Source organism: Prionailurus bengalensis, chromosome D2 (genome assembly GCF_016509475.1).
Source record: "Prionailurus bengalensis isolate Pbe53 chromosome D2, Fcat_Pben_1.1_paternal_pri, whole genome shotgun sequence".
Classification (NCBI taxonomy): domain Eukaryota; kingdom Metazoa; phylum Chordata; class Mammalia; order Carnivora; family Felidae; genus Prionailurus; species Prionailurus bengalensis.
In genome coordinates this window covers 13,156,280-13,184,251 of record NC_057351.1, presented here as the reverse complement: position 1 = coordinate 13,184,251, position 27,972 = coordinate 13,156,280, and the positions used below count along the sequence as shown (strand labels likewise).

Genomic DNA, 27,972 nt, shown 5'->3' with positions numbered 1-27,972 from the left:
TCCCGGGGGAGAGGGGGAGCGGGTAGAGAGACAGAGAGACAGAGAAGCGGAGCTTACTGGGAGCGGGGCTCGAGCCCACCAGCCGTGAGATCATGCCCTGAGCCAAAGTCAGATGCTTAAAGACTGAGCCATCTAGGTGCCCAGGACTCATTTTTAACATGCTCCCTAGATGATTCTGATGCCACACTTTGGAACGGTTCCGTTTTTATTCCTTAGGATGCACTAATATACAGGTGGAAAATGAGATCATCAGAAAGCGAAATAAACCTGTATGCTTTTCTGTAACTGCCTTTACAAACTGAGCTTTCTATCCTGAAGCTCGAATTAAGAAATAACCACTTGCGCAACACCAGTGAAAATGTTATAAAGCTGTTACCAAGTGGGGTGTGACCGTCATTATCTTATTTGATGCTCCTTATACAAGTACCGCTGTGACAATTTACAGTTATTTTAGGGACAGGGAAAAATGGTTTTCTTCTAATGAACGGATGTTTCTACTACTGGTCAAGAGAACTGCACCTTTTTCTTGCTGCAAGGAAGCTCAGAGCAATGTTTTGTACTACATTGCTATTTTTTCAATGATTCTCTGCTTTTTAAATGTTTATTCCCCATTTCTCTGCCCTTCTTGGTTAGTGGCTTTTGATCTTCCAGTACCTAGTTTTCTTTTCCCTGATTTTTAAAAATTAATTAATTAATTTTTAAAATTTACATCCAAGTTAGCATATAGTGCAACAATGATTTCAGAAGTAGATTCCAGTGAATCATCCCCTATGTATAACACCCAGTACTCATCCTAGCAAGTGTCTTTCTTTTTAAAAATTTTTTTAAGTTTGTTTATTTTTGACAAAGACAGAGTGTGAGAAGGAGCTGGGGAGGGGCAGACAGAGAGGGAGACACAGAATTTGAAGCAGGCTCCAGGCTCCAAGCTGTCAGCACAGAGCCTGATGCGGGGCTCGAACTCACAAACTGTGAGATCATGACCTGGGCTGAAGTCGGACACTTAACCGACTGAGCCACCCAGGCGCCACCCAACAAGTGTCTTTCTTTTTTTTTTTTTTTTTTTTTTCAACGTTTATTTATTTTTGGGACAGAGAGAGACAGAGCATGAACGGGGGAGGGGCAGAGACAGAGGGAGACACAGAATCGGAAACAGGCTCCAGGCTCTGAGCCATCAGCCCAGAGCCCGACGCGGGGCTCGAACTCACGGACCGCGAGATCGTGACCTGGCTGAAGTCGGACGCTTAACCGACTGCGCCACCCAGGCGCCCCAACAAGTGTCTTTCTTAATGCCCCTTATCCATTTAGTCCATTCTCCCTCCTATCACCCCTCCAGCAACACTCATTTCTCTATATTTCAGAGGCTCTTATGTTTTGTCCCCTCCCTGTTTTTATATTATTTTTGCTTCCATTCCCTTATGTTCATCTGTTTTGTATCTTAAATCACACATGAGTGAAGTCCTATGATATTTGTTTTTGTCTAATTTTCACTTAGCATGATGCCCTCTAGTTCCATTCATGTAGTTGCAAATGGCAGGATTTCATTCTTTGTGATTGTCTAGTAATACTACTTTGTGTGTGTGTGTGTGTGTGTGTGTGTGTGTGTGTGTGTACTCCCACCAGGAGTACAAAAGAGATCCTGTTTCTCTGCATCCTTGCCAACATCTGTTGTTGCCTGAGTTGTTGATTTTACCATTCTGACAGGTGTGAGGTGGTATCACATTGTTGTTTTGGTTTGTATTTCCCTGATGATGAGTGATGTTGAGCATTTTTCCATGTGTCTGTTAGCCATCTGGATGTCTTCTTTGGAGAATTGTCTATTCGTGTCTTTTGCCCATTTCTTCACTGGATTGTTTTTTGGGTGTTGAGTTCTTTATAGGTTTTGGATACTAACCCTTTATCTGATATGTCATTTGCAAATATCTTCTTCCATTCCATTGGTTGCCTTTTAGTTTTGCTGATTGTTTCCTTCACTGTGCAGAAGCTTTTTATTTTGATGAGGTCCCTCTAGTTCATTTTTGCTTTTGTTGCCCTTGCCTCCAGAAACGTGTTGAGTAAGAAGGTGCTTTGGCCAAGATCAAAGGGGGTTTTGCCTGCTTTCTCTTCTAGGATTTTGATGGCTTCCTGTCTTATATTTAGGTCTTCCATCCATTTTGAGTTTATTTTTGTGTATAATGTAAGAAAGTGGTCCAGGTTCATCTTCTGCATGTTGCTGACCAGTTTTCCCAGCACGATTTGCTAAAGAGACTGTCTTTGTTCCTTTGGTTATTCTTTCTTGCTTTGTCAAAGATTAGTTGGCCTTATGTTTGTGGGTCCATTTCTGGGTTCTCTATTCTGTTCCATTGATCTGAGTGTCTGTTCTTGTGCCAGCGCCATACTGTCATGATGATTACAGCTGTGTAATACATCTTAAAGTCTGGGATTGTGATGCCTCCAGCTTTGGATTTCTTTGGCTATTCGGGGTCTTTTCTGGTTCCGTACAAATTTTAGGATTGTTTTTTCTAGTTCTGTGAAGAATGCTGGTGTTATTTTGATAGGGATTGCATTGAATATGAAGATTGCTTTGGGTAGTATCAACATTTTAACAATATTCTTCTAATCCAGGATCATGGAATATTTTTCCTGTTTTTGTGTGTGTGTCTTCAATTTTTTTCATAAGCTTTCTATAGTTTTCAGTGTATAGATTTTTCACATCTCTGGTTAGGTGTATTCCTAGATATTTTATGGTTTTTGACACAATTGTAAATGGGATTGATTCCTTGATTTCTCTTTCTATTGCTTCATTATTGGTGTATAAGAATGCAACCGATTTCTGTGCATCGATTTTATGGGACTTTGCTGAATTCATGGAACAGTTCTAGCAGTTTTTTGCTGGAATCTTTTGGGTTTTCCATATAGCGTATCATGTCATCTGCGAAGAGTGAACGTTTGACCTACTCATGGCCGATTTGGACGCCTTTTATTCTTTTGTGTTGCCTGATTGATGAGGCTAAGACTTCAATACTATGTTGAATAACAGTGGCGAGAGTGGACATCCATGTAGTGTTCCTGACCTTAGGGAGAAAGCTCTGTTTTCCCCATTGAGGATGATATTAGTGGTGAGTCTTTCATATATGGCTTTTATGATCTTGAGATATGATCCTTCTATCCCTACTTTATTGAGGGTTTTTATCAAGAAAGGATGCTGTATTTTGTCAAATGCTTTCTCTGAATCTATTGAGAGGGTCATGTGGTTCTTGTCCTTTCTTTTATTAACGTGATGTGTCGCATTGATTGTTTTGTGGATATTGAATCAGCCCTGTATCCCAGGTATAAATCCCACTTGGTTGTGGTGAATAATTCTTTTAATGTATTGTTGGATCCGGTTGGCTAGTATCTTGTTGAGGATTTTTGCATCCATGTTCATCAGAGATATTGGTCTATAGTTCTCCTTTTTAGTGGGGTCTCTGGTTTTGGAATCAAGGTAATTCTGGCCTTGTAGAATGAGTTTGGAAGTTTTCCTTCCATTTCTATTTTTTGGAACAACTTGAAAAGAATAGGTGTTAACTCTTCTTTAAATGTTTGGTAGAATTCCCCTGGAAAGCCATCCAGCCCTGGACTCTTGTTTTTGGGGAGATTTTTTATTACTAATTCATTTTCTTTACTGGATATGGATCTGCTCAAATTTTCTATTTCTTCCGATTTCAGTTTTGGTAGCTTATATGTTTCTAGGAATTTGTCCATTTCTTCCAGATTGCCCATTTTATTGGTGTATAATTGCTCATAATATTCTCTTATTATTGTTTGTATTTTTGTGTTGGTTGTGATCTCTTCTCTTTGATTCTTGGTTTTATTTATTTGGGTTCTTTCCTTTTTCTTTTTGATCAAACTGGCTAGGGGTTTATCAGTTTTGTTAATTCTTTCAAAGAACTAGCTCCTGGTTTCATTGATCTGTTTTACTGTTGTTTTGGTTTCGATAGCAGTGATTTCTGCTCTAATCTTTGTTATTTCCTATCTTCTGCTGGTTTTGGGTTTTATTTGCTGTTCTTTTTCCAGCTCTTTAAGGTGTAAGGTTAGATTGTGTATTTGAGATCTTCCTTCTTTAGGAAGACCTGGATTGCTATATACTTCCCTATTATGACCCAGAGGTTTTGGGCTGTGGTGTTATTGTTTTCATTGACTTCCATGTACTTTTTTTTTTTTTAATGTTTATTTAATTTTGTGAGAGAACATGAGCAGGGGAGGGCAGGGAGAGAGAGAGACACAGAATCCGAAGCAGGCTTCAGGCAAGCTGTCATCACACAGCCCATTGTGGGGCTTGAACCCATGAACTGTGAGATCATGACCTGAGCCGAAGTTGGACGCTCAACCAACTGAGCCACCCAGGCGCCCCTACTTCCATGTACTTTTTAAAGTTCCTCTTTAACTTTTTTGCTAGCCCATTCATTCTTTAGTAGGATGTTTTTCAGTCTCCAAGTATTTGTTATCTTTCCAAATTTTTTCTTGTGGCTTATTTTAAGTTTATAGCATTATGGTCTCAAAATATGCACATTACGATCTCGATCTTTTTGTACTTGTTGAGGGCTGATTTGTGTCCCAGTATGTGATGTCTTCTGGAGAATATTCCATGTCCACTCAAGAAGAATGTGTATTCTGCTGCTTTAGGATGAAATGTTCTGAATATATCTGTTAAGTCCATCTGTCATTTAAAGCCATTGTTTCCTTGTTGATTTTCTGTTTAGATGATCTCTCCATTGTTGTAAGTGAGGTGTTGAAGTCCCCTACTATTATGGTATTATCAACGAGTTTGTTTATGCTTGTGATTAATTGATTTGTATATTTGGGTGCCCTCATGTTTGGAGCATAAATGTTTATAAATTGTTAGATCTTCTTGGTGGAACACCCTTTAATTATGATATAATGACCTTCTTCATCTCTTGTTACAGTCTTTATTTTAAAATCTAGATTGTGTGGGGCGCCTGGGTGGCTCAGTCAGTTGAGCATCTGACTTTGGCTCAGGTCATGATCTCACAGCTTGTGAGTTCGAGCCCCACGTTGGGCTCTGTGCTGACAGCTCAGAGCCTGGAGCCTGTTTCAGATTCTTTGTCTCCCTTTCTCTGACCCTCCCCTGTTCATGCTCTGTCTCTCTCTGTCTCAAAAATAAATAAACATTAAAAAATTTAAAATCTAGATTGTGTGTTATAAGTATGACTACTCTGGCTTTCTTTTGGCAACCATTAGCATGGTAGATGGTTCTCCATATCCTCCTTACTTTCTTCAATCTGAAGGTGTCTTTAGGTCTAAAATGGGTCTCTTGTAAACAGCATATAGTTGGATCTTGTTTTCTTATCCGTTATGTTACCCTATGTCTTTTGATTGGAGCGTTTAGTCTATTGATGTTTAGAGTAAGTATTGAAAGATATGAATTAATTGCCATTATGTTGCCTATAGAGTTGGAGTTTCTGGTGGTATTCTCTGGTCCTTTCAAGTCTTTGTTGCTTTTGATCTGTTTGTTGTTTGTCTTTTCTCACCACAGAGAGTCCCCCTTAAAATTTCTTGCAGGGCTGGTTTAGTGGTCACAAACTCCTTTAGTTTTTGTTTGAGAAACTTTTTCTTTCTCCTCCTATTTTGAATGACAGCCCTGCTGGATAAAGAATTCTTGGCTGCATGTTTTTCTGGTTCAGCACATTGAATATATCCTGCCACTGCTTTCTGGCCTGCCAAGTTTCTGTGGATAGGTCTGCTGTGAACATGATCTGTCTTCCCTTTTAAGTAAAGGACTTTTTTCCCCTTGCTGCTTTCATGATTCCTCCTTGCCTGAGTATTTTGTGAATTTGAGTATGACATGCCTTGTTGATGGTCGTTTTTTGTTGGATCTAATGGGAGTCCCCTGTGCTTCCTGGATTTTGATGTCTGCGTCTTTCCCCAGGTTAAGAAATTTTTCCACTATGATTTGCTCATGTAAACCTTCTACCCCTTTTTCTCTCTCTCCATCTTCTGGGACCCCTATGATTCAGATGTTATTCCTTTTTAATAAGTTACTGAATTCTCTAATTTTTATATCGTGCTCTTTTGCCTTGGTCTCCCTCCTTTTTTCTGCTACATTATTCTCCATAAATTTGTCCTCTATATCACTGATTGGCAGCTGCTCTGTTTCATCCATCCTTGCTTCTGTGGCATCCATTTGAGATTGCAGCTCAGTTATAGCATTTTTTATTTCATCCTGACTAGCTTTTATTTCTTTTATCACCGCAGAAAGTGATTCTAATCTATTTTCAACCCCAGCCAGTATTATCATTGTGATTTTAAATTCTGGTTCACACATCTTGCTTATATCTGTTTTATCTGTTGATTAAGTCCCTGGCTGTCATTTCTTCCTGTTTTTTTCTTTTGGGGTGGATTCCTTTGTTTCTTCATTTTGAAGAAAGAAAAGGAAAAAAGTAAAAAAATAAAAATTAAAAACTTAAAAACACACAAAAAATCAAAGGATGCTAGATCCTAGGTGTGTTTTGGTCTGGTTATTGAAAGAAGCTTGATAGATTAGACAAAAAGGGAAGGGAAAGAAAAGAAAAAAAAAGGAAAACATTTGAAAATTTTAAAAAAAGAATAAAATAAAATAAACTGAATGTAAAATAGAATTTTAAAAATTTACAAAAAAGTAAAAATTTAAGAATCATTTTTATAAAAACAAAAAATAAAAATTAAATTTTTTCTTTCTGTATTGAAGAATAAGAAAAAATAATTGAACAGATGGACCAGCAAACAGAATGAAATACGATTGAAATTACATGCAGTTTCCCCTAGAAGTCAAACTATGAAGTACTTTATAGTCTGTAAACTAAGCAGGCAGAGAGACTGATGTTCTATAGAGCGCGATTGGCGCAGTTGGCCAAGGCTTGGTGTAATGGCTCCATTCTCCACTAGATGGTGCTGCTTAATTTACTGGGGTGTATCGTTGTGGCGTGAGTAGGCGTGTATGTGCATGTGCCCGAGGGGTGAAAATGGCGTCACCCAGCTAGCCAGGCTCTAGTATCAGAACTCTGTGCTCTCCATGACCGGCAATCAAGTGCCCCTCCATTGTCTCCAGCTTCCATCCTCTCCCTGCTTCTGCATTGTCTATGACCAAGCCGTCAGGCTGCCAGACAGCACCTCCCTCCTGAATTTTGTCTCAGATGGGGCTGTGTTTCCCATCCCCTCACTTTATGAGGGACTGTGGCCTTGACCTGCTCAGACCCTCTGGGGAAGGGTCTCATGGAACAGTGGCTGGGTGCCCGCCTGCGCCAGAAAAAGTTCACACGATTGTGTAGCCTCAGTGTTTCAGAGATTATGGTAAATCACAACACACATCTGGTGCCAGGCTTCACCCCTGATGTCTTTGTTCCAACACCAGCGAATGTGGTTGATCTTTGGGGTCTATTGGGACCTCTGCCGGTGGGGAGGCCACACAGCTTGTACCAAATGTCCTCCCTGCAGGGGAACCGCCTCTCCCCATGTGGTTGAAGGACCCCTGAAACCTCACGCTCTGCTCCTGTGGATTCGCCCTTCCCACCAGAGCACCACCAGGTATCAAGCTGCGGAGTTTCAGACTCTGCACTCCCTATTTATAGTCTTAATGGAATTTAAACACTCTTCTTTCTCCTTTCTCCCTTTTTTGTTCAGTCCCTTGCAGCTGTTTCTGCTCTTCCTCTTTCTCTCTAGCTGCTTTCAGGGGTGGGGGGGTGCTTTTCCCATACTCTCCCCCCTGTCTCTGTCCTCTCTCCAGAAGCAAAAACAGCTCCCTTCCTTCCATGGCTTCCCTCTCCCCCAGTTCACCTCTCCATGCCATGTACCTGCTAAGTTCTGTGGTTCAGGTTGTGCAGATTGTTGTGTTAATCCTCAAATCAGTTTTCTAGGTGTGCAAGATGGTTTGGTATTGATCTGGCTGCATTTCAGGGACGAGAGACAACAAAACTTCCATGCTGTTATGCCATCTTGGGCCCCTCCATTTTTTTTTTTTTTCAATTGTAAGTGAACTGCATATGTTTTTTAGATATTCTCAAGTTACAGATTACAAAAGCAAAAGACTACTTCCCAGTGGCATTGGCATATTCCTGGAGCAAGACTGCCTAAGGTGGTGCTAAAAACAACCTACTTCACGAACTTTCAAAGAACTTGAGGCATTTTAGACTAATCTTATAGTTGTATGAGTCCAGCTCCCAAAGTATTGAAACTGAGTTTCTTTCAGCTATAAGCCATTGTCAATAGTAGGAGGCCCTAAACACCTGCCCTCTCTGTGAGTAATTTTGTAAAGATTGACACTGAATAAATCAGATTAGCAGTATTGCTTAATGGATCTGGAAGATTCTCTGTATTTCTCATTATCACCCAAAGTCCATTATTTACATTAGAGCTCACTCTGGGTGTTGTACATTTTATGTGTTTTGACAAATGCACAAATCCACCATTATAATATCACATAGAGTAGTTTCACTGGCTCAAAATTCCCTGTGCTCTGCCTATTCATCTCTTCCTCCTCCCTAAACACTGATAATTTTTCCTGTCTCCATAGTTTTGCCTTTTCTGGAAAGTCCTATAGTTGGAATGGTACAGTATGAAGCCTTTTCAGATTGCCTTTTTTTTCACTTAGTAACATGCATTTAAATTTCCTCCATGTCTTTTCATGGCTTGATAGCTCATTTCTTTTTAATGCTAAATAACACTGCATTGTCTGGAGATAGCACAGTTTGTCCATGCTTCCAAGTTATGGCAATTATGAGCAAAGCTGCTGTAAATATCTGGGCGTTAACTTTTGTGTGGGTAGAACTCGTTTGGGTAAATACGAAGCAATATGATTGCTGGTTCATTGGAGTCATTATTTTTAATTCTTGTGATTTTAGTGAAGGCTCTGATTGCAGTTGGTTTTTCATGTGTCTTGATGTCCAGGAAGAGAATGAACTGCTCATGCTGGCCAGAATATTTGGTTTGTATAACAGTTTTGTTTATCATTGTAAACTAATAAACCCATATTCTAGCATCTGCTTCAGTCTTTTGCACATTTGAATTTGGTAGGCTGAAGCTAATAGGGCCTTCTCACCCATGGCATGTAGAAGGCAGAAGCCCGGATCTTACAATGTGGGGACTGACTGATGCCGTGGTCCTGCCCAGCTGCCACTTCTGTCCGTTTTCCCATCTGTACTGATTTCTGTACTTGCTAGTCTGTCGTTAATGGACTGGATAAGAACTTGGCAAACAGTAGGTATGCTTCACCAGACTTACAGCTGATCACAGTTGCATGAGGGCCTTGCGCTTTCCACCTGTGTTAGCTTGAGAAGCGACTTGTTCCTTGCAGTGTGAAAGAGTGGCCTTGTGTGGTGCATCCTTCCTAGTGATGTCCACCAGCTCCATTCATTCTGACAACTTTTATGATGGATAACATTTGTTGTATTCATTTCTTCTGTGAAGGGCTTTGTGTGACAAAAAGTGGGTTAAGACACAAAAGAATTGTGTCTGGCCCTTTTTTGCTGTGTTATTTTGGCAAGTGTGACATAATAAGAAAAATCTATTTGGTCTCTGCCTCTGGTTCCTGACATAAAACTCCTCCCCCAAACCCATGTAATTTCCTGTGTGGTAGGGGATGCTAGGAGCATCTTTTGTTAAACTTAAAAATAAAAACTGCCTGTTATTTTACCAGCAAGAGATGGGCTTATTTAGGAAGAAAATAAACCCCCTGCCTGGCTGGCTCAGTTGGTATGGCATGCAACTCTTGGTCTGAAGGTTGTGAGTTCGAGCCCCATGTTGGCTATAGCGATCACTTTAAACAAAAACATGTCTGTTTAAAAAAAGGAAAGATGGACTTACTTAGGAATAAAAGAGAATTGTAGTCCAGAACAAATAAGCTGTGGCAAAATCCATGGGCAAGTCCGAGGGAATAAAGGAGAGGCATGCTTTTTTTTAAGGAGGAAAGGAGTAAGTTGGGAAGTCTGTTATAAACTAAGTCTGCTGGGGGTACCTGGGTGGCTCAGTTGGTTCAGCATCTGACTTCAGCTCAGGTCACAATCTCAGTTTGTGAGTTCCAGCCCCACGTCGGGCTCTGTGCTGACAGCTCGAAGCCTGGAGCCTGCTTCAGATTCTATATCTCCCTCTCTATCTGCCCCTCCCTAGCTCACACTCTGTCTCTCTGTCTCTCAAAAGTAAATAAACATTAAAAAAAATAATAAACTAAGTCCATTGGAGGAAACAGAGTGTGAAGTATGGTGGCTACTCATTGTCTGAGCTGTTGCCCAGGGGATAAAGAAAATGTCTCTTCTTCTGGCTGGAATAATAGAGGAGGATCTGGGTGCAAGGTCAAGTCCATGTGAAGTCCGGTTCCGCTCTTCCTGTCTGCAGTTGACTACCAATGATGGTAGAGCGTGAGTGCTCCCCCTGTGAAACCTCCTGACTACGTTTTAGTAAAATTTCACATGTTCTAACATTTGGTCTTCCACCCCTGTTCCCAACACCTAGAGCTTCTAAAGAAGGAATCTCCAGAGTGATGAGCGTCTTTTTGTATGATAATGAATGACTGGTGACTGGGGTCCCCTAAGTAGCTATGGGGTGAGGGCTGGTTGCCAGAAAGACACCTTAATTAGAAGCTTGGAACTTTCACCACCACCCCCCCCCGCCCCCCACCCCCGTATCCCTCACCTCTATCCTCTGGGGAGGGAAGGGGGGCTGGAGATGAATAGTCAATCATGCCCACATGATGGAGTCTCCGTGAACACCCCTAAACTGGGGGGTTTGGAGGGTTTCTAGTCTGGTGAGAGGGTGGTGTACCTCAAACTGTAGGGATAGACACCTGCACTCAAGACCCTTCTGGATCTCGCCCTGTGTACCTCTTCATGTAGCTGTTCATCTGTTCTCTGTTTTATCTTGTATAATAAACCGGTAAACGTAACGGTTTCCTGGAGTTCTGTGAGCAGTTCTAGCAAATTGTCAGACGCAAGTAACGGATGTGGAAACCCCTGATTTTATAACTGGTTGCTGAGAAGTCCGGGCGACAACCTGGGACTTAGGACTGGTGTCTGAAGTGGGGTCATTATTAGGGGACTGAGCCCTTCATCCAAGGGATCCGCGCTGATCCAGGCAGTTAGTGTCAGCTTTGAGTTAAGTTGTAGGACACCCAGTTTGTCTGCCAAGAATTGGAGAATTGTGTGGTGAGGAAAACCCACACATCTGCCTTCAGAAGTGCTGTGAGATTAGAGGAAGAACGTTTCCCTTTAGCCAGTGACGTATTTCCCCACAGCTTCAGTCTTATCTTTAAAATGGAGATCCTATCTCTCCATGCTGCTTAAATAGGGGTTCTCAGGAGAAGCAGGATAAAGTTGAAGCTCTTTCCCATGTTGTACAAAGGTTTTACCTTGGGGCTGAGCCTCTCTTCACCCCTGCTAGTCTTTTTCTCCTGCTATGACTGTTGCCCCCACCCCTGGGCCCCACCTCCAGCTGTAGCTTGATTTTTTTTTTTTTTTTTTTGAGGTTCCCTAAATAGGTCCTGAACTCTGCCTTGGGCTCGCATATTTTCCCTTCAAGGTTTGCCTCCTGTTAGTACTTCTTTCTGCGTGTCTTTCCTACCCACCGGCCCTATTATCTGTCTTCTTAACTATGCTTCCATATCACCTGTACTTTCTTTTATTCCAAGATTTATTCCTTTATATAATGGCTGCTGGTTTTCACATCTGTCCCTGTTAGAAATCTTGGAGATGTTTTACGGTAAGAAACTGTTGGTTATTGGTTATTTTGCTATCCTATTTGTTTTTCCTCTTTATTATTTCTTGCCTTCTACTTTTCTGTAGGTTTAATTTGCTTGTTTTTCTCCCCTCAGCATTTGAGATAGATGATTATTTTCGATCTTCTATCGAACCTATACATTTAAGTCCATAAGTTTCTCTCAAAATGCCACTTACAGATACAATCCCCAGATTTCAATGTGTAGTATTTTTATCATTCTGTTCAAAATATTTTTTTTAATTTTTAATGTATATTTTCTGAGAGACAGAGCATGAGTGGGGGAAGGGCAGAGAGAGAGGGAGACACAGAAACTGAAGCAGGTTCCAGGCTCTGAGCTGTCAGCACAGAGCCTGACGTGGGGCTCGAAACCACGAGCTGTGAGATCCTGACCTGAGCCAAAGTCGGCCACTCAACCAACTGAGCCACCCAGGCGCCCCTGTTCAAAATATTTCCTTGGCACAAAATATTTCCTAATTTAGGGGTGCCTGGGTGGCTCAGTCGGTTAAGCGTCTGACCCTTGATTTCAGCTCAGGTCATGATCTCATGGTTCTTGAGATGGAGCCCCATGTCAGGCTCTACGTTGACAGCACGGAGCCTATTTGGGATTCTCTCTCCTTTTTTCCCTGCCCCTCCCCCCACTTTTTTTTTTTTTTTTTTTTTTTTACATTGTTTAAGGGTATGGTTCAGTAGCATTAGGTACATTCGTATTGTTGTGCAGCCATCATCGTCATCCATCTCTAGAACATTTTTTATCTTCCAAAACTGAAATCTCATACTCATTAAATGGTAATGTCTCATCCTCCTCTCTCACCAGTCCCAGGCAACCACCATTCTACTGTTTCTTAGGAATTTGACTGTAGTGTTCACCTTTTCTGACTGGTGTATCTCCCTCAGCATAATGTCTGCAAGGTTCATCCATGTCGTGGCATGTAGCAGAATTTCCTTCCTTCCTTTTTTTTTTTTTTTTTAAATTTTTTTTTTCAACGTTTATTTATTTTTGGGACAGAGAGAGACAGAGCATGAACGGGGGAGGGGCAGAGAGAGAGGGAGACACAGAATCGGAAACAGGCTCCAGGCTCTGAGCCATCAGCCCAGAGCCTGACGCGGGGCTCGAACTCACGGACCGCGAGATCGTGACCTGGCTGAAGTCGGACGCTTAACCGACTGCGCCACCCAGGCGCCCCATTTAAGGCCGAATAATATTCCATTGCATGCATATACCACGTCAAAAAGAATAAAATACTTAGGAATTAAATAGGGAGGTGAAAAACTTACACAATGAAAACTATAAAACATTGCTGGAAGAAATTAAACACAAGTAAATGGACGTCACATGTTCCTGGGTTGGAAGAGTTAATATTGTGAAAACGTCTAGTACTACCCAAAGCAATCTACAGATTCTGTTTGATCCCCATAAAAATCCCAGTGATCATTTCTGCTGACTCTTGTAATTAGAACATTTAGTCATTTTTTGTTTCATTTATTTGTTGATAATTTGGATTAACATTTACCATCTTACTATTTGCTTTCTATTTGTCTTGCCTGTGCTCTGTCCTTTTTTCCCTCCTTTTCCCCCTTTTACTGGATTATTTTTAAAGCTCTGTTTTTCCTTTCTATTAATTTGGTACTCATGCATTTTTTTATTGAGTAATTATCATAGAGATAAAAACATGCATCTTGGACTTACAAAAGTCTAATTAGTAATTTTACTTCTTCCTGTGGACTCATGCAAAGACCTTGGAATACTCGAGTACTAATTCTGTTTGCCCACTTCTAATGCATATGCTGGATATTTTAATCTTTGTGCCTATTAAACACAAAGAGCTGATATTATTTATATTTTTATTTAATTTAGAGTTACCCATATATTTACTCTTTTCTTTTTGTTCCCCTCTGTATCTTCACATTTTCATCTGGGATAATTTTCTTTTAATATTTTTAACATTTATTTTTGAGAGAGAGGGAGAGCGTGCGCATGCGTGAGCAGGGGAGGGACAGAGAGAGGGAGACACAGAACACAGAATCTGAAGCAGGCTCCAGGCTCTGAGCTGTCAGCACAGAGCCTAATATGGGGCTCAAACTCACAAACCGCAAGATCATGACCTGAGCTGAAGTCTGACGCTTAACTCAGCCACCCAGGCACCCCTGGGATAAATTTCTTGACCCTTAAGATCACCCCTATTAATTTTTCTTTGTTGAAAAAAATTTTTAATTTTTAAATTATAACACGCATATAAAATATTTTGACCATTAAATTTTTTTTAATGTTTATTTTATTTTTTAAGAGAGAGAGAAAGGGACAGAATGTGAGCAGGGGAGGTGCACAGAGAGGGGGAGACATGGAATCTGAAGCAGGCTCCAGGCTCCAAGCCATCAGTGCAGAGCCCAACATGGGGCTAGGACTCACAGACCAGGAGGTCATGACTTGAGCTGAAGTCAGGCGCTTAACTGACTGAGCTACCCAGGTGCCCCTTGACCGTTTTTTGTTAAAACATTTTTTTTATGTTTATTTATTTTGCGAGGGAGAGAGAGCTTGCGTGTCCCGTCGGGGAGGGGGAGGGAGAGAGGCAGAGATAGAGAATCCGAAGCAGGCGCCGCACTGTTAGCTCGGAGCCCGATGTGAGCCTCGAGCTCACAAACTGTGAGATTGCGACCTGAGCCAAAGTCGGGCGCTTAACCAACTGACCCACCCAGGCGTCCCTTTATTTAAAACGTTTGATTGTTGTAAAATATATGTAACGAATCTTTCCATTTTAACCTATTTTTGAATAGACTTTATTTTGTTTCTGCACTATCAGCACAGAGCCTGACATGGGGCTTGATCTCACTAACCGGAGATGAAATCAGGAGTCAGACACTCAAGCAACTGAGCCACACAGGCGCCCCTGGACTTTATTTTTTAGAGTAGTTTTAAGCTCACAGCAAAACTGAATAGCAGGTAGGGAGATTTTCTCCTGTCCCACCCCCACCCCCCACCCCCCACCCCCCACCCCACCCAGTTTTCAGTGTCTCCCACCAGAGTGTGCATTGGTTGCAATTGGTTAACCTGTCTTGATACATCATTATTACTCAAAGTCCATTGAAGTTCACTCTTGATGTTGTATGTTCTATTGGTTTGGAAAAATTCATAATGACACATACCATACAGAGTAGGTTCACGGCCTTAAAAATCTTCTGTGCTCCATCTATCCCATCTCTTCCTTCCCCCTGTTTTAACCTGTTGAAATATTTAATTGTGGTAAAATATACATAAAATTTACCATCTTAGCCATTTTTAAGTTTTATAGTTACATAAGGTATCTAGAATAGTCACTATGTAAGTAGAACCATACAGTGTTTGTCCTCTCGGGACGGCTTATTTCATTTAACATGATGTCTTCGAAGTTTATCCAGGTAGCATGTGTGGGAACTTCATTCCTTTTTATGGCTGAGTATTCCTTGGTATGTGTATCACATTTGATCTCTCCATCTGTTGATGGATATTTGGGTTATTTTACCGTTTGGCTGTTGCGAATACTGCAGTGAACATTGGCATATAAGTATCTGAGTCTTTTTAACGCTTTTGGTTATATAGCTATAAGTAGAATCAGTGGGTCATATTTAGCTCTTTCAGGAACCACCAAACTGTTTCCACAGTGACAACACCATTTTATGTTTCCGCCAACAATGTTGGAGGGTTCCCGCTTTTTCACATCCTTGCCAGCACTTGTTACTTTCCATTATTATTATTATTATTATTATTATTATTATTATTTTTATTTTCCATTATTCTGATTATAGCCATACTACTAGGTATGATGTGGTATCTCATTGTGGTTTTGATTTGCATTTCCATAATGATTAATGACACTGAGCATCTTTTTATACGTTTTTGGGCTGTTTGTATATCTTCTTTGGAGAAATGTCTAAGCCCTTTGCCCATTTTTCAGTTGGGTTGTCTTTTTTTTTTTTTTTTTTTTTTTTTTTAAGTTTTAATTCCTGTTAGTTAACACATAGTGTTGTATTACTCTCAGGTGTACAATTTCGTACATCACCCAGTGCTCCTCTGCTATTTCACCCATTTCCCCCTCCCACCTTCCCTCTGTAACTATCAGTTCTCTATAGTTAAGGGTCTGTTTCTTGATCTGTCTCTGTCTCTTTTTCCCCTTTGCTTATTTTGTTTCTTAAATTCCACGAAATCATATGGTATTTGTCTTTCTCTGACTTATTTTGCTTAGCGTTACACTCTCTAGCTCCAACCATACCATTGCAAATGGCAAGATTTCATTCTTTTTTATGGGTGAATAATACTCCATCGTGTATATATACCACATCTTTATCCCTTCATCAGTCAATGGACAATTGGTCTGCTTCCATATCTTGGCTATTATAAAGAATGCTGCTATAAACATAGGGATGTATGTATCCCTTTGAATAGTGTTTTTGTATTCTTTGGGTAAATACCCAGTAGCGTGATTGCTGGGTAGTTCTATTTAGAACTTTTTGAGGAACCTCCATACTGTCTTCCACATAGCCGTACTAATTTGCATTCCCACCAACAGTGCAAGAGTTTTCCTTTTTCTCTACATCCTCACCAACATCTGTTGTTTTTTGTGTGTTTTTTTTTTAATTTTTATGTTTATTTTTGAGAGAGAGAGCACAAACGGGGAAGGGGCAGAGGGAGACACAGAATCCAAAGCAGGCTCCAGGCTCTGAGCTGTCAGCACAGAGCCTGACGTGGGGCCTGAGTTGTCAGCACAGAGCCTGACGTGGGGCCTGAACTCTCAAACCTAGAGATCGTGACCTGAGCTGAAGTTGGCCGCTTAACCGACCGAGCCACCCAGGCGCACCTTTTGTGTTTTTTATTTTAACCTTTTTGACAGGTGTGAGACATGCAGATGGCCCACAGACACATGAAGAGATGTTCCTCATCACTTACCACCAGAGAAATGCAAACCAAAACTACAATCAGTTGGCTTGTCTTTTTGTTATCAAATTTTAGGTGTTGTTTTATATTCTAGATATTAAGCCCATATCAGATGAGTTATTTGTAAATATTTTCTCCCATTCTGTAGGTTGTCTTTTCACATTATTGATCATGTCCTTTGCAAATAAGTGTTTAATTTTTGTGAGGTCCAATTTATCTATATTTCTTTTGTCACTTGTGCTTTGGTATTCTAAGAATCCATTGCCAAATCCATGGTCATGAAGAGTTATCTCTAAGCTTTCTTCCAAGTGTTATATGAGTTTAGCCCTTATATTAGCGATCTATGTGGGTCCTATGATGTGAGGTAGGGGTCCACATTTTTTCTTTGGTGTGAGGATATCTAGCTGCCTCAGCACGATTTGTTGAAGAGATTGTCGTTTCCCCATTGACTAGGCATTTTTGTAAAAAATCAGTTGACCATTTATGGGTTCACTTCTGGTCTCGAAATTCTATTCCATTGGTCTGTATGTCATCTATCCTTATGCCAGCACATTGTTTTGATTATGGTAGCTTCATAGTAAGTTTGAAACTGGAAAGTGTGTCCTCTGACTTTGTACTTCAAGATTGTTTTGGCTTTTCAGGGCCCCTTGTGCACTTTCACTTTTTGAGGGATATTTTCACCAATTACAGTGCTCCAGATCACCAGTTACTTTCTTTCAGTGTTTTGAATCATTCATTTGTCTTCTGGCTTTTACTGTCTTTACAAGGAAGTCAGCTGTTGATCTGGTTGTTTTCCTTTGATGGTAATCTGTTTCCTCTCCCCCACCCCCAGCTGTTTTAGGATTTTTCTCTTTGTCTTTGGTGTATGGCAATTGTATCCTAATGTGCTTGGGTGTGGTTTTCTTTGCATTTGTACTTTGGTGTTTTTTGAGCTTCTTGCGTCTGTGGCTTAATGGCTTTCTTTAGCTTTATAATATTATCAGTCATCATTTCTTCAAAGATTACTTCTTCCACAATCTCTCCTCTCTTTTTGGGACTTCAGTTATATATGTAGTAGACCTTTTCATTATGCCCTTAGGTCTCTTTCACTCTAGCCCTTGTTTTTCATCCCTTATCACTAGGCTTCATTCTCTATATTTTTTCTGAACTGTTTTTTAATAATGTATGATATAATATATTTTATTTTTATTTTTAACTTCTTGGGTTTATTTATTTTGAGGAAGACAGACAGCACGAGTTGGGGAGGGAGAGAGAGAACCTCAAGCAGGCTCTATGCTGCCAGTGCAGAGCCCGATGTGGGGGCTCAAACCCACAAAACTGAGATCATGACCTGAGCCCCAACCAAGAGTCAGACATTCAACCCACTGAGCCATCCAGGTGCCCCTAGGATAATCTATTTGAAAACTCCATCCATTAGATTATAATTTGAATTGTGTTTTTCAGTTCTGGAGTTTTACTTAGGATTCTAAAAAATAGAGTTTTAAACTTTTCTGCAAAATTCTCAAGCTTTTCTTGCAAATATTAAATACAGTTAAAACTCCACCATGCAGATGCCTGATTAATCTGTTTATTGTTGGCTGTTGTTTTCGTTGGTTCTCAGTCGCATAGTCTTTGTCTTTTTGTATGTCTTTGTCTTTTTCTTAGGTATTTTTTAAGTGCCAGAAATTATTATGAAAACTTATAATTTGAGCTTTACAATAGTGTTATCTTCCTCCAGAGAGGACTGAAATTTGCTCTGGCATGTAGCTAGGGTCAGTAGCAATCCCAGATCACTTTAAACGTATCTGAGAATGAGATTATTTGAAGTTGGCCGTTAATCCCTACAAGGGCTAGTTTATTTAGAGTTGATTCCTCCTTACTCTTAGAATGAAGACATTTTGAGCCCAGTACAAATCCTAGAGAGTTTCTCGGCAACTTTCACCTTCCCTGGGAGGCTGTGATTTTCAATATTGATTTCTTAGCCCCTGAAATCTGTCCAAAGGTCTGTTCAGCTCTTTAACTTCTTCTATCAGAATTATCAGATGCCTCAAGGGGAAAAGATTGCTCTACATGCTTATTAGTTCAGCTCTTTGGGTTTCCCTCTTCTCCACATCAGCCTTGTAATTCTTCACTGCCTTAGTAGCTCTCTGGTGTTTACAAAGAGATATTTTATATGTATACATATTTTTTTAATTGTAGTAAATGTACATGACCAAACTAACCATTTTAACCATTAGTTTTTATTATTTATTTTTGAGAAAGGGCATGAGTGGGAGAGAGGGACAGAGTGTGGGAGAGAGAGAATCCCAAGCAGACTCCACATTCATTGCAAAGTCTGATGTGGGGCTCGATCCCATGACCCTGGGATCATGACCTGAGCCATAACCAAGAGTCAGATGCTCAACTGACTCAGCCACCAGGCACCCCCTTTTTAACCATTTTTAAGTACAGTTCAGTGGTATTAAGTACATTCACATCATTGTGCATCCATCATTACTATTTATTTGGAGCTCTTCATTTTTTTTTTTAATCAAAAAAAATTTTTTACTCCTTGAGAGAGTGAGGGGGAGAGAGAGTGTGAGTGAGTGAAGGGTGGGGCGGGGTGGGGGATACAGAGGGATCTGAAGTGGGCTCTGCACTGATAGCAGAGAGCCCTAATGTGGGGCTCGAACTTACAAACCATTAGATCATGACCTGAGCTAAGTCTGACCCTTAACTGATTGATCCACCCAGGTGCCCCTGGAACTCTTCATTTTATATAGCCAAAATCAGGAGTTGGACATTTAACTGACTGAGCCACCGAAGTGCTCCGATATGTAAAATTATTTTTGAAAATAGTTTATCTAGGGGTGCCTGGGTGGTTCAGTTGGTTAAGTATCCAACTTTGGCTCAGGTCATGATCTCACAGTTCATGGGTTCAAACCCCGCATCAGGCTCTGTGCTGACAGCTCAGAGCCTGGACCCTGCTTTGGATTCTGTGTCTTCCTCTCTCTCTCCCCCTCCCCGACTTGTACTGTGCCTCTGTCTGTCTGTCTCCCTCTTTCAAAAAAAAAAAATGAATAAACATTAAAAAAAAATTAAAAGTGTGCTGTAAAAAAATAGTTTATCTAGCTTTTCTATTTTTCACCAAGAAGGCTGATCCAGAAGTGAAACTCTCTGTCTTTTGCACCTAGCACCGTGCTGTATCTGGTGTGGAAGGGAGGAGGGAAAGGAAAGAAAATGCTCTGGAAACTGTAAGGTGCTATACAAATATAAGGTGTGAGTTATACACAGCACAGTGTGATGGGTAAGAATTGGCTTCTAGAGTTAGCATGATCTGGTTTTGAAGATGTCTGACTTCGGGCAAGTTATTTTACCTATGTTGACTAAGAAGACCCTTTACATATAGATTTTTTTATTTTGTGAAAAGCAGATTACTAGACCAGGACTAAAAAAAAACTTGTGTATTTGCTTGGGAACTGGTAAAAAGAAGGTAAGAAGAAGAATCTGCTTTACAAAGCTGAAATGTCTGTTGTAAGGATACCAATGAGAAAATGCAAAGAAAGTTTCTGGCATTCAGTAAGTGCTTAGTAAATTTGTTGTTTCCTGCAGTTGTAATTTTTGTCGGCTTTTGAACCAAACATGCCATTGTATCTGCTGATTTGCAGTCCCGGCCCTGAGGTTAGCTTGTCCTTTTCCAAAGATACTTTTCTCCCCCAGTAGTGTCTGTGCGATACGGTTTCTGGCGCAAACTATATTGGCTTGCAGAAAAAAGGAGTGTTAATGATCTCTGTCATCCCTTATTGCTTACCTGGTTTCTCTTATTCTGCTAGGACTCTGGCTAGGAGTGGAATGGGACAATCCCGCGAGAGGAAAGCATGATGGAAGCCATGAAGGGATTGTGTATTTTAAATGCAGGTAATTTGTCATGATGAATTTGCATGGTTATTTGGGATAATATTTAAGATTTGAATAAAGGGAGGTGGAGAAGAGGAAATGTTTGGCTTTGGGGGTGGGTAGTTACAATGTAGAATTTGATGTGTTCTAAAAACAAACAATTCTATTTGTACAACTTTTTTTTTGTTAGTGTTTAATATTTATTTGAGAGAGAGATGAAGAGAGCAGGGGAGGGGCAGAGAGGGAGAGAGAGAATCCCAAGAATCTGCACTGTCAGTGCAGAGCCTGAGGTAGGGCTCGATCTCATGACCATGAGATCATGATCTGAACTGAAACCAAGAGTTGGACACTTAACCGACTGAGCCACCCAGGCGCCCCAACAGATTTTTTTTAAGTGGATAAATATAAACATTTCTCATCAATTCATTAACAAGTGAGTCCACTAAGTGAGTAGTAAAAAAGAAAATAGCTTAGATATCTAGTAAGAAGCAGTTTGAACAAAATACAGAACATCCGAAGGGTAGAATGCTAGGCCACCATTAAAAAAGACTATATTATGGAAAGAGTTACACCTTATATTGCATGTCTATTAATATTTTTAACTGCTTGATTTCAGAGAAGCTGCATGACGCTTTGAAAAAGATGGTGGGGTGATTTCAGGCAGAATCTTTTAAATTTTTGTTTGTTTTCTTTAGGTTTCTGTTCTCAAAAAGATCTCTTAACATTAAGCTTATTTTTCCTTAAATGTGGTACAGTGAACACAGTCCTGGCCTGGAAATCAAGAGGCCTCTAACTCTGTTCTTAACAGTCTTTATGACCCCAAACAGCACTAAATTTATTAACCTCTAAAATGGGGATTGAAATTAGATAATAGCAAAATACGGCCTACCAGTCTGTATATTAGATATATAGCAAAATTAGATCTGAAATTAGATAATAGCAAAATTCCCCGGCCTACCAGTCTGTAATTTTAGAATATCAGGATAGAAGAATCAGCATGTCCTTGGAGGCCAGTTGTGATTGCAAACCTGGAATGAGGCCAGCTCAGAATCTGTCAAGAGTTCATGGAGGCGGGGGCAGGGTGGGATGCCCGGGTGGCTTAGTCGTTTAAGTGTGTGACTCTGGGTTTCAGCTCAGGTCCATGATTTCATGGTTTGTGAGATCGAGCCCTATGTCGGGCTCTGTGCTGATGGTACAGAGCCTGCTTGGGATTCTCTCTCTCCGTCTCTCTGCCTCTGCCCTGTTGTGTTCTATCTCTCAAAATAAATAAATAAACTTAAAAAAAAAAAAAAAAGAGTTCATGGAGGATATGTTTAGGGAGGTGTGGAAATAGAAATTTCTTACCCTGGCCTGTTGCTCCCTCACCCACCTGAGCCATGCCTGCATGGTCCTTCGTGGTCTTTAGGTAGAGTGATATTTGCAGTCTTAGTTATTCTGAGTATAGAAATCAAGGGTTCTGTTGGTCCTGGAAGATCTAGGATTTGCCTGAAGTGCTGATAAGAGGCCTCGGTTCAAGGACATGGGCTCAGTGTTTGGAATCTTACCCTTGGAGCAGCATTTCCTGATTTCATTATGTCTTCTAGTGTAGTCATGCCTGAGCATTTGCAGACATTTCTCTTACTATAAACTACTTTTCTTTCGTTTCATTGAAATGAGCCTTTTGTTGACTTTAAAGCCCTATATGGGTAGATAATGTTAATTATGAATTCCATTTCAGGATATTTATTGGGCAGTACAGAGAGGAGCATTGGATCTGATGTGGTAGAGAACCACTTGCCTAGAGTGAAGGAATGATCTGTATAGTTGTTAATGTTTATATTGGTATAATTAGAACATGACTAATAAAGCTTATACCAATATCTTAGAATCTCTGCATCAGACAAAACAGATTATGTTACATGTTATTTGTTATTGAGCTAATTCAGATCTTGTCCTAATATGTCATATGTGCTTCTTCCCTGTCAAATTCGTTGCAGTCTTTTTTTATATTTCAAATTCTACTTGGAAAGTCATAATGACAAGTATTTTACCACAGTAAACGTTTTTCTTTATGTTTAGACATTATTTTCATGAAGCTGAGGCAATTTTAAGTTGTCAGATCACAAATTTTCTCATGATAAGCGTGTGAAATATTACGGTAAATGGCAAAATGGTAGTGTACGTGTTTTTGACAAGAAAAATGAGTCCCAGACCATCGTATTCTAGCAGAACTCGGGTCCTTCTCTCTTCAGAAGCCTGGGTTAATATCGGGGGACTGCTAGTGTTGCATATATAACAATGGAGAGAGGTGCTCTGGCACATACGGCAATATACATAGTCAAGTGAAATTGAACAGTTAGTTCTGCGAACTTGTCTGAAAGGCTCTAAACATGCCTGCAGTAAATAGGTTATGAGGATCAACAACATTTTTTGGAGTGTCCCCAGGGACCCAGCCTTTCCCAGGATGCAGCCTCTAAATCCCCAAGGAGAAAAATGCTTCCTATGGAGAATTTTGTAATCTCTTGAGAACTCTTTACCTTTGAGTAAGATTGCCAGATGCGGGTAGTAAGTATACAAAATGCATGGTGAACTTCAAATCTTCTAAAAGTTTGCTGCCTTTGCATTTTAAGCAAGATGTCAGGATGTATGAAGTGGATTTTGGTGAGCTCTGGTGCGCGTCCCCAGCATCAGGTTGGTAGGATGACTGACGCTCTGCTGTTCAGAGTAAGGTCCTGCCCCTCGACGACAGATTTTTAGAAGAGACCGTGTCGTTCTCAAGGCCTGACTCATGGCACACGTCGTTCTCAGTAGATTTTCCCACGACCAGCTCGGCTCACCTTAATCTCATGAGACTCCACTGTAAAGTGGAATAACATTTGCCAGGGTCTAATCTCTCCTTTAATAATCACCTGACGGAAGAATATGGGTTTCACTATAACCCAGGGAATAAACATTTGTACAGATAGTTTATAGTGTTGCCATATTTTATCACATTTGATCCTTATTCTGACTCTCTGAGATTGTTATGACAGGTGTCATTAATATTTTTTACTGATGACCAAATATGGCAATGGGTTATGAGGATAGCATTTTAGTTGAGCTGATGAGATCCTGGCTGTGGATTTCTCTTCATTGGAGGCCTCTAAAAATAAGATCGTTCTGTGGGGTTTTTTCCCCACCCCAGTAGTTGGCGTGACAGTGTCAGAAGAGGATTAGGGAGTGGACCAGATCGCCTCCTAAGGCTGGGTTTTGATCATTTCATGTCACTCTGTAGTTGTAGCCTGATCTCTGATATAACCTGCAGTAAATATGCTGATCTCCTGAGCTATTACCCATAATAAATATTTGGGATACTACCAGTTAATATTAGTTTACAGGTTTCTCCTAGAATTTGTGCTATGAACCGGTCAACAGCCCTTTCCTGGGTGCTGTTCTCCATCTCTTGTTTCTTGGGGAGTAGAGGCATTCAATTAAGGTGATGAACCTTGATGTTCTCTGCACCTTGTCCCTTAGATAGCAGTGATTTCCAGTTTTTTCTTTCAACCTAGAGAGTATACTGTAAACAGAACTGTGTGGGACAGCATTCCACTGCTCAGATTTTATTTAAAATGCCCTCTTTCTTTCTTTCTTTTTTTTTTTTTTTTCAACGTTTATTTATTTTTGGGACAGAGAGAGACAGAGCATGAACGGGGGAGGGGCAGAGAGAGAGGGAGACACAGAATCGGAAACAGGCTCCAGGCTCCGAGCTATCAGCCCAGAGCCCGACGCAGGGCTCGAACTCACGGACCGCGAGATCGTGGCCTGGCTGAAGTCGGACGCTTAACCAACTGCACCACCCAGGCGCCCCTAAAATGCGCTCTTTCCAAGCAGTTACCTAATTTTTCTGGTGAGCAAGAAATCTTGAAGTGTGACTTTTTGTGGCACCTGGCTGGTTCAGTTGGTGGAGCATGCAACTCTTGATCTCGGGTTGTAAGTTTGAGCCCCACTTTGGGTGTAGAGATTACTCAAAAATAAAATCTTAAAAAATAAAAATGTGACTTTTCTTTGGCACCAGTGAATGGAATCTAACACCTGACATCAGAGGAAACACACTGTTTAGACTTTGTGCACAATCCTGGATAACTTACAAAATAGAATCTTGATGAACTCATCCTGTGTGTGCCATAAAGATTGTCGTAAAGATTGTTGTAAAGCATTTTGAGGTTCTTGCGATGGCATTAACGGATCCGACTAAACTACTTCCCTGGTGTGGTATAAAGTGTCGCAAGAATTTTTTTAAAAAGTCACTAAATGTACTGATGGCTTGCAAAAGATGAAGAAGAGAGGAATTTCATACTTGGAAGACTCCCATAAATCAGGGCAAAATAAAAATTGCATCGCTCAGGAGCAGTCTACAAAAAGATGCTTAGCTAACCGAGTGTTTTTCCATTGGGAACATGAGTTCGCCAGGTCACTTCTCACATACAGCAATATACATAGTTGAGTGAAATTGAACAGTTAGTTCTGCGAGCTTGCCTGAAAGGCTCTAAACATGCCTGCAGCAAATAGGTTATGAAGATCAACAACATTGTTTGGAGTCTCCCCAGGGACCCAGCCTTTCAGGATGCAGCATCTAAATCCCCAATGAGAAAATGCTTCCTATGGAGAATTTTGTAATCTCTTGAGGATCCTTTACCTTTGAAGATTGCCAGATGCAGGTAATAAATATGCAAAATGCATGGTGAAATTCAAATTCTGAATTTACCCGTTGGGGATAATGGTACAGGTTGAGCCTCGATTACAGGGGTTTGTGGGAGTCTCCACTTCTACCAGGGCCATGATCAGGATGTCCTTTTGTTAGCATCATCTGTACTTGGTGGGCAGGAAGAGGAAGGCACTGGAACACGCTGAATGCTAATGAGTAAAACGTTTGGACCCTCCTCCTTCTGCTCCTTCCCCATATGTTTTTCTCTTTGGACAGGGTTCAGAATTTTGGTGTTGGGTTGCAACATCTCCATATTAATCTAGAATCTCTGTGGAGTCTATGTAAATTAATAGTTTATTTTTGGAGATTTATTATTACTGGTGGGCACTCATTCAACTGGCATTTTTCATTATTTGTGGGGCCGTTTTGTTTTCTGAGAAACCCTCCAGGAATGTGCCAGAGGAGACTGATCTTTGATGTTACCCTTTGATCTGTAAAGGGCACAGCATCTACTTTGCAACTACCTAATACATACCATTCCAACTCCTTTCATCTGCCTGCAGCCGAACTAAAGCGTAATAAAGATTTCTTCTTGAATGATTCATTACCACTGTTTAAAAAGTGTAGATTTTTAAGAACAAAAAGGAAAACCATGGTATTTGTTTTGCATTGTTGTTTTATCATTTATTATAACTGTGCTAGTTTTTAAACTTGCGTGCTTATGCTTTTTCATGTATTTTGTTGTTGATGTATAGTTGACATGTAGTGTTTTGTTGGTTTTGGGTGTACAACATTGCGTTTGACGATGCTGTCAATCAAGCGCTCGCCACAATAAGCGCAGTCACTGTCACCCTACAGACGCATGCATGTAGCATGTATTATTGCTACAATAGTATTGACTATATTCCCTATACTGTACTTGTCACCCCCGTGACCTGTTTTTAACTGGAAGTTTGTACCTCTTCATCCCCTTCTCCTGTTACGCTTATCCCTACCTTCCTCCCCACTCTGGTAACCACCAGTTCCCTGTGTTTAGGAGTCTGTTCTTATTTTGTTTGTTCATTTGTTTTTTAGATCCCACATATAAGTGGAATCATACGGTGTTTGTCTTCCTCTGTCGGACATATTTCACTTAGCACAATCCCCTTTACGGTGTTGTCGTGAACACGTAGTGTTATTTGTGTTGTCGTGAATGGCAAGATTGCAGTCTTTTTATGGCCGAGTAAATATCCCATTGTGTATTTGTATGTCTGTCTACACCACATCTTTCTTTTGGATTCATCTATGGATGGACACTTAGGTTGCATCTGTATCTTCACTATTTTAAATAATGCTGCAATAAACATAGGGATGCATATGTGTGTTTCAATTAGTGTTTTTTGTTTTCTTTGGGTAATTACTCAGCAGTGGAATTGCTGGATTGTATGGTATTTCCTTTTGTTTCTTTTTTCTTTTTTTTTTTTTTTTTTAAGTAGGCTTCATGCCAACTTAAAAGCCCAACATAGGGCTTCAACTCACGACTTTGTGATTAAGACCCGAGCTGAGATCAAGAGTCAGATGCTTAACAGAGCCACCCAGCAACCCCTGGTATTTCAATTTTTAGTTTTTTGAGGAACCTCCGTACTGTTTTCCTTAGTGGCTACATGAATTTACATTCACATCAACAGTGTACAGGGGTTCCCTTTTCCCCACATCCTTGCCTACACCTACTTAGTGCCTTTTTGGTGGTAGCTGTTCTGACTGGTGTCTCCTTATGGTTTTGGTTTTCATTGCCTGAGGATTAGTGATGCTGAGTGTCTTCGTATGTGTCTGTTGGCCTTTGTGTGTCTTCTTTGGAAAAATGTCTATTCAAGTCCTCTACCCATCTTTTAGTTGGATTATTTGTTTTTTCTTAATGTTGAGTTGTATGTTTTTTATGCATTCTGGATATTAACTCCTTAATGAATATGTCATTTGCAAATATCTTCTCCCATTCAGTGGGTTGCCTTCTCCTTTCTTTTTGTTTTTAAGACTTTGTTTTCAAGTAATCTCTGCACCCACTGTGGGGCTTGAACTCACAACTGCGAGATCAAGAATTGCATGCTTCACCAACTGAGCCATCCAGGTCCCCTGCCTTTTTGTTTTGTTGATGGGTTCCTTCCTGAGCAAACGCTTCTTAGTTTGGTGTTGTCCCAATAGTTTATTTTTGCTTTTGTTTCCCTTATCTGAGGAGACATATCCAGAAAAATCTTGTTAAAGAGATTACTGCCTATGTTCCTTTTAGGAGTTTAATGGTTTCAGGCCTTACATTTAGGTCTTTAATCCATTTTGAATTTATTTTTGCACACTGTGTAAGAAAGTGGTCCTGTTTCACTCTTGGATGTAGCTGTCCGGTTTTCTCAACATCATTTATTGAAAGACTGCTCTTTCCCCATTGTATTCTTGCCTCCTATGTCATAGAGGTCCCCCTTCTGCCCCCCCCCTCCCCCCCGCCCCGGGTTCTCTATTCTGTTCCACTGATTTATGTGTTCTGTGCCAATACCTTATTGTTTTTGATTACTTCAGCTTTATAGTGTAGCTTGAAATTTGGGATTGTGATACATCCACTTTGTTCTTCTTTCTCAGAATTGCTTTTGGCTATTCTGGGTCTTCTGTGCTTCCATACAAATTTTAGGATTGTTTGTTCTAGTTCTGTGTAGTGCTGCTGACAGTCCTTTGATAGGGATTGTATTGAATCTGTCAATTGCTTTGGGTAGTATGGACATCTCAACATTATTATTCCAATTCATGAGCGTGGGATATCTTGCCATTTGTTTGTGTTCTCTTAAATTTCTTTCATCAGTGTCTTACA

At 40.5% G+C, this 27,972-nt stretch overlaps 1 protein-coding gene across 2 annotated transcripts in view; it reads left to right on the top strand.

Moving 5' to 3' along the window:
- Nucleotides 1-27,972, top strand: part of TBCE (tubulin folding cofactor E) — a 92,338-nt gene that overhangs the window by 32,042 nt on the left and 32,324 nt on the right. Inside the window, exon 3 of one of the 2 annotated variants that reach the window (XM_043596258.1) lies at nt 20,416-20,500. The exons of the other annotated variant lie outside the window; for it this stretch is intronic. Coding sequence (XP_043452193.1) covers nt 20,416-20,500 — 85 coding nt within the window. The remainder of the gene's footprint in view (nt 1-20,415; nt 20,501-27,972) is intronic. 2 annotated transcript variants of the gene reach the window in all.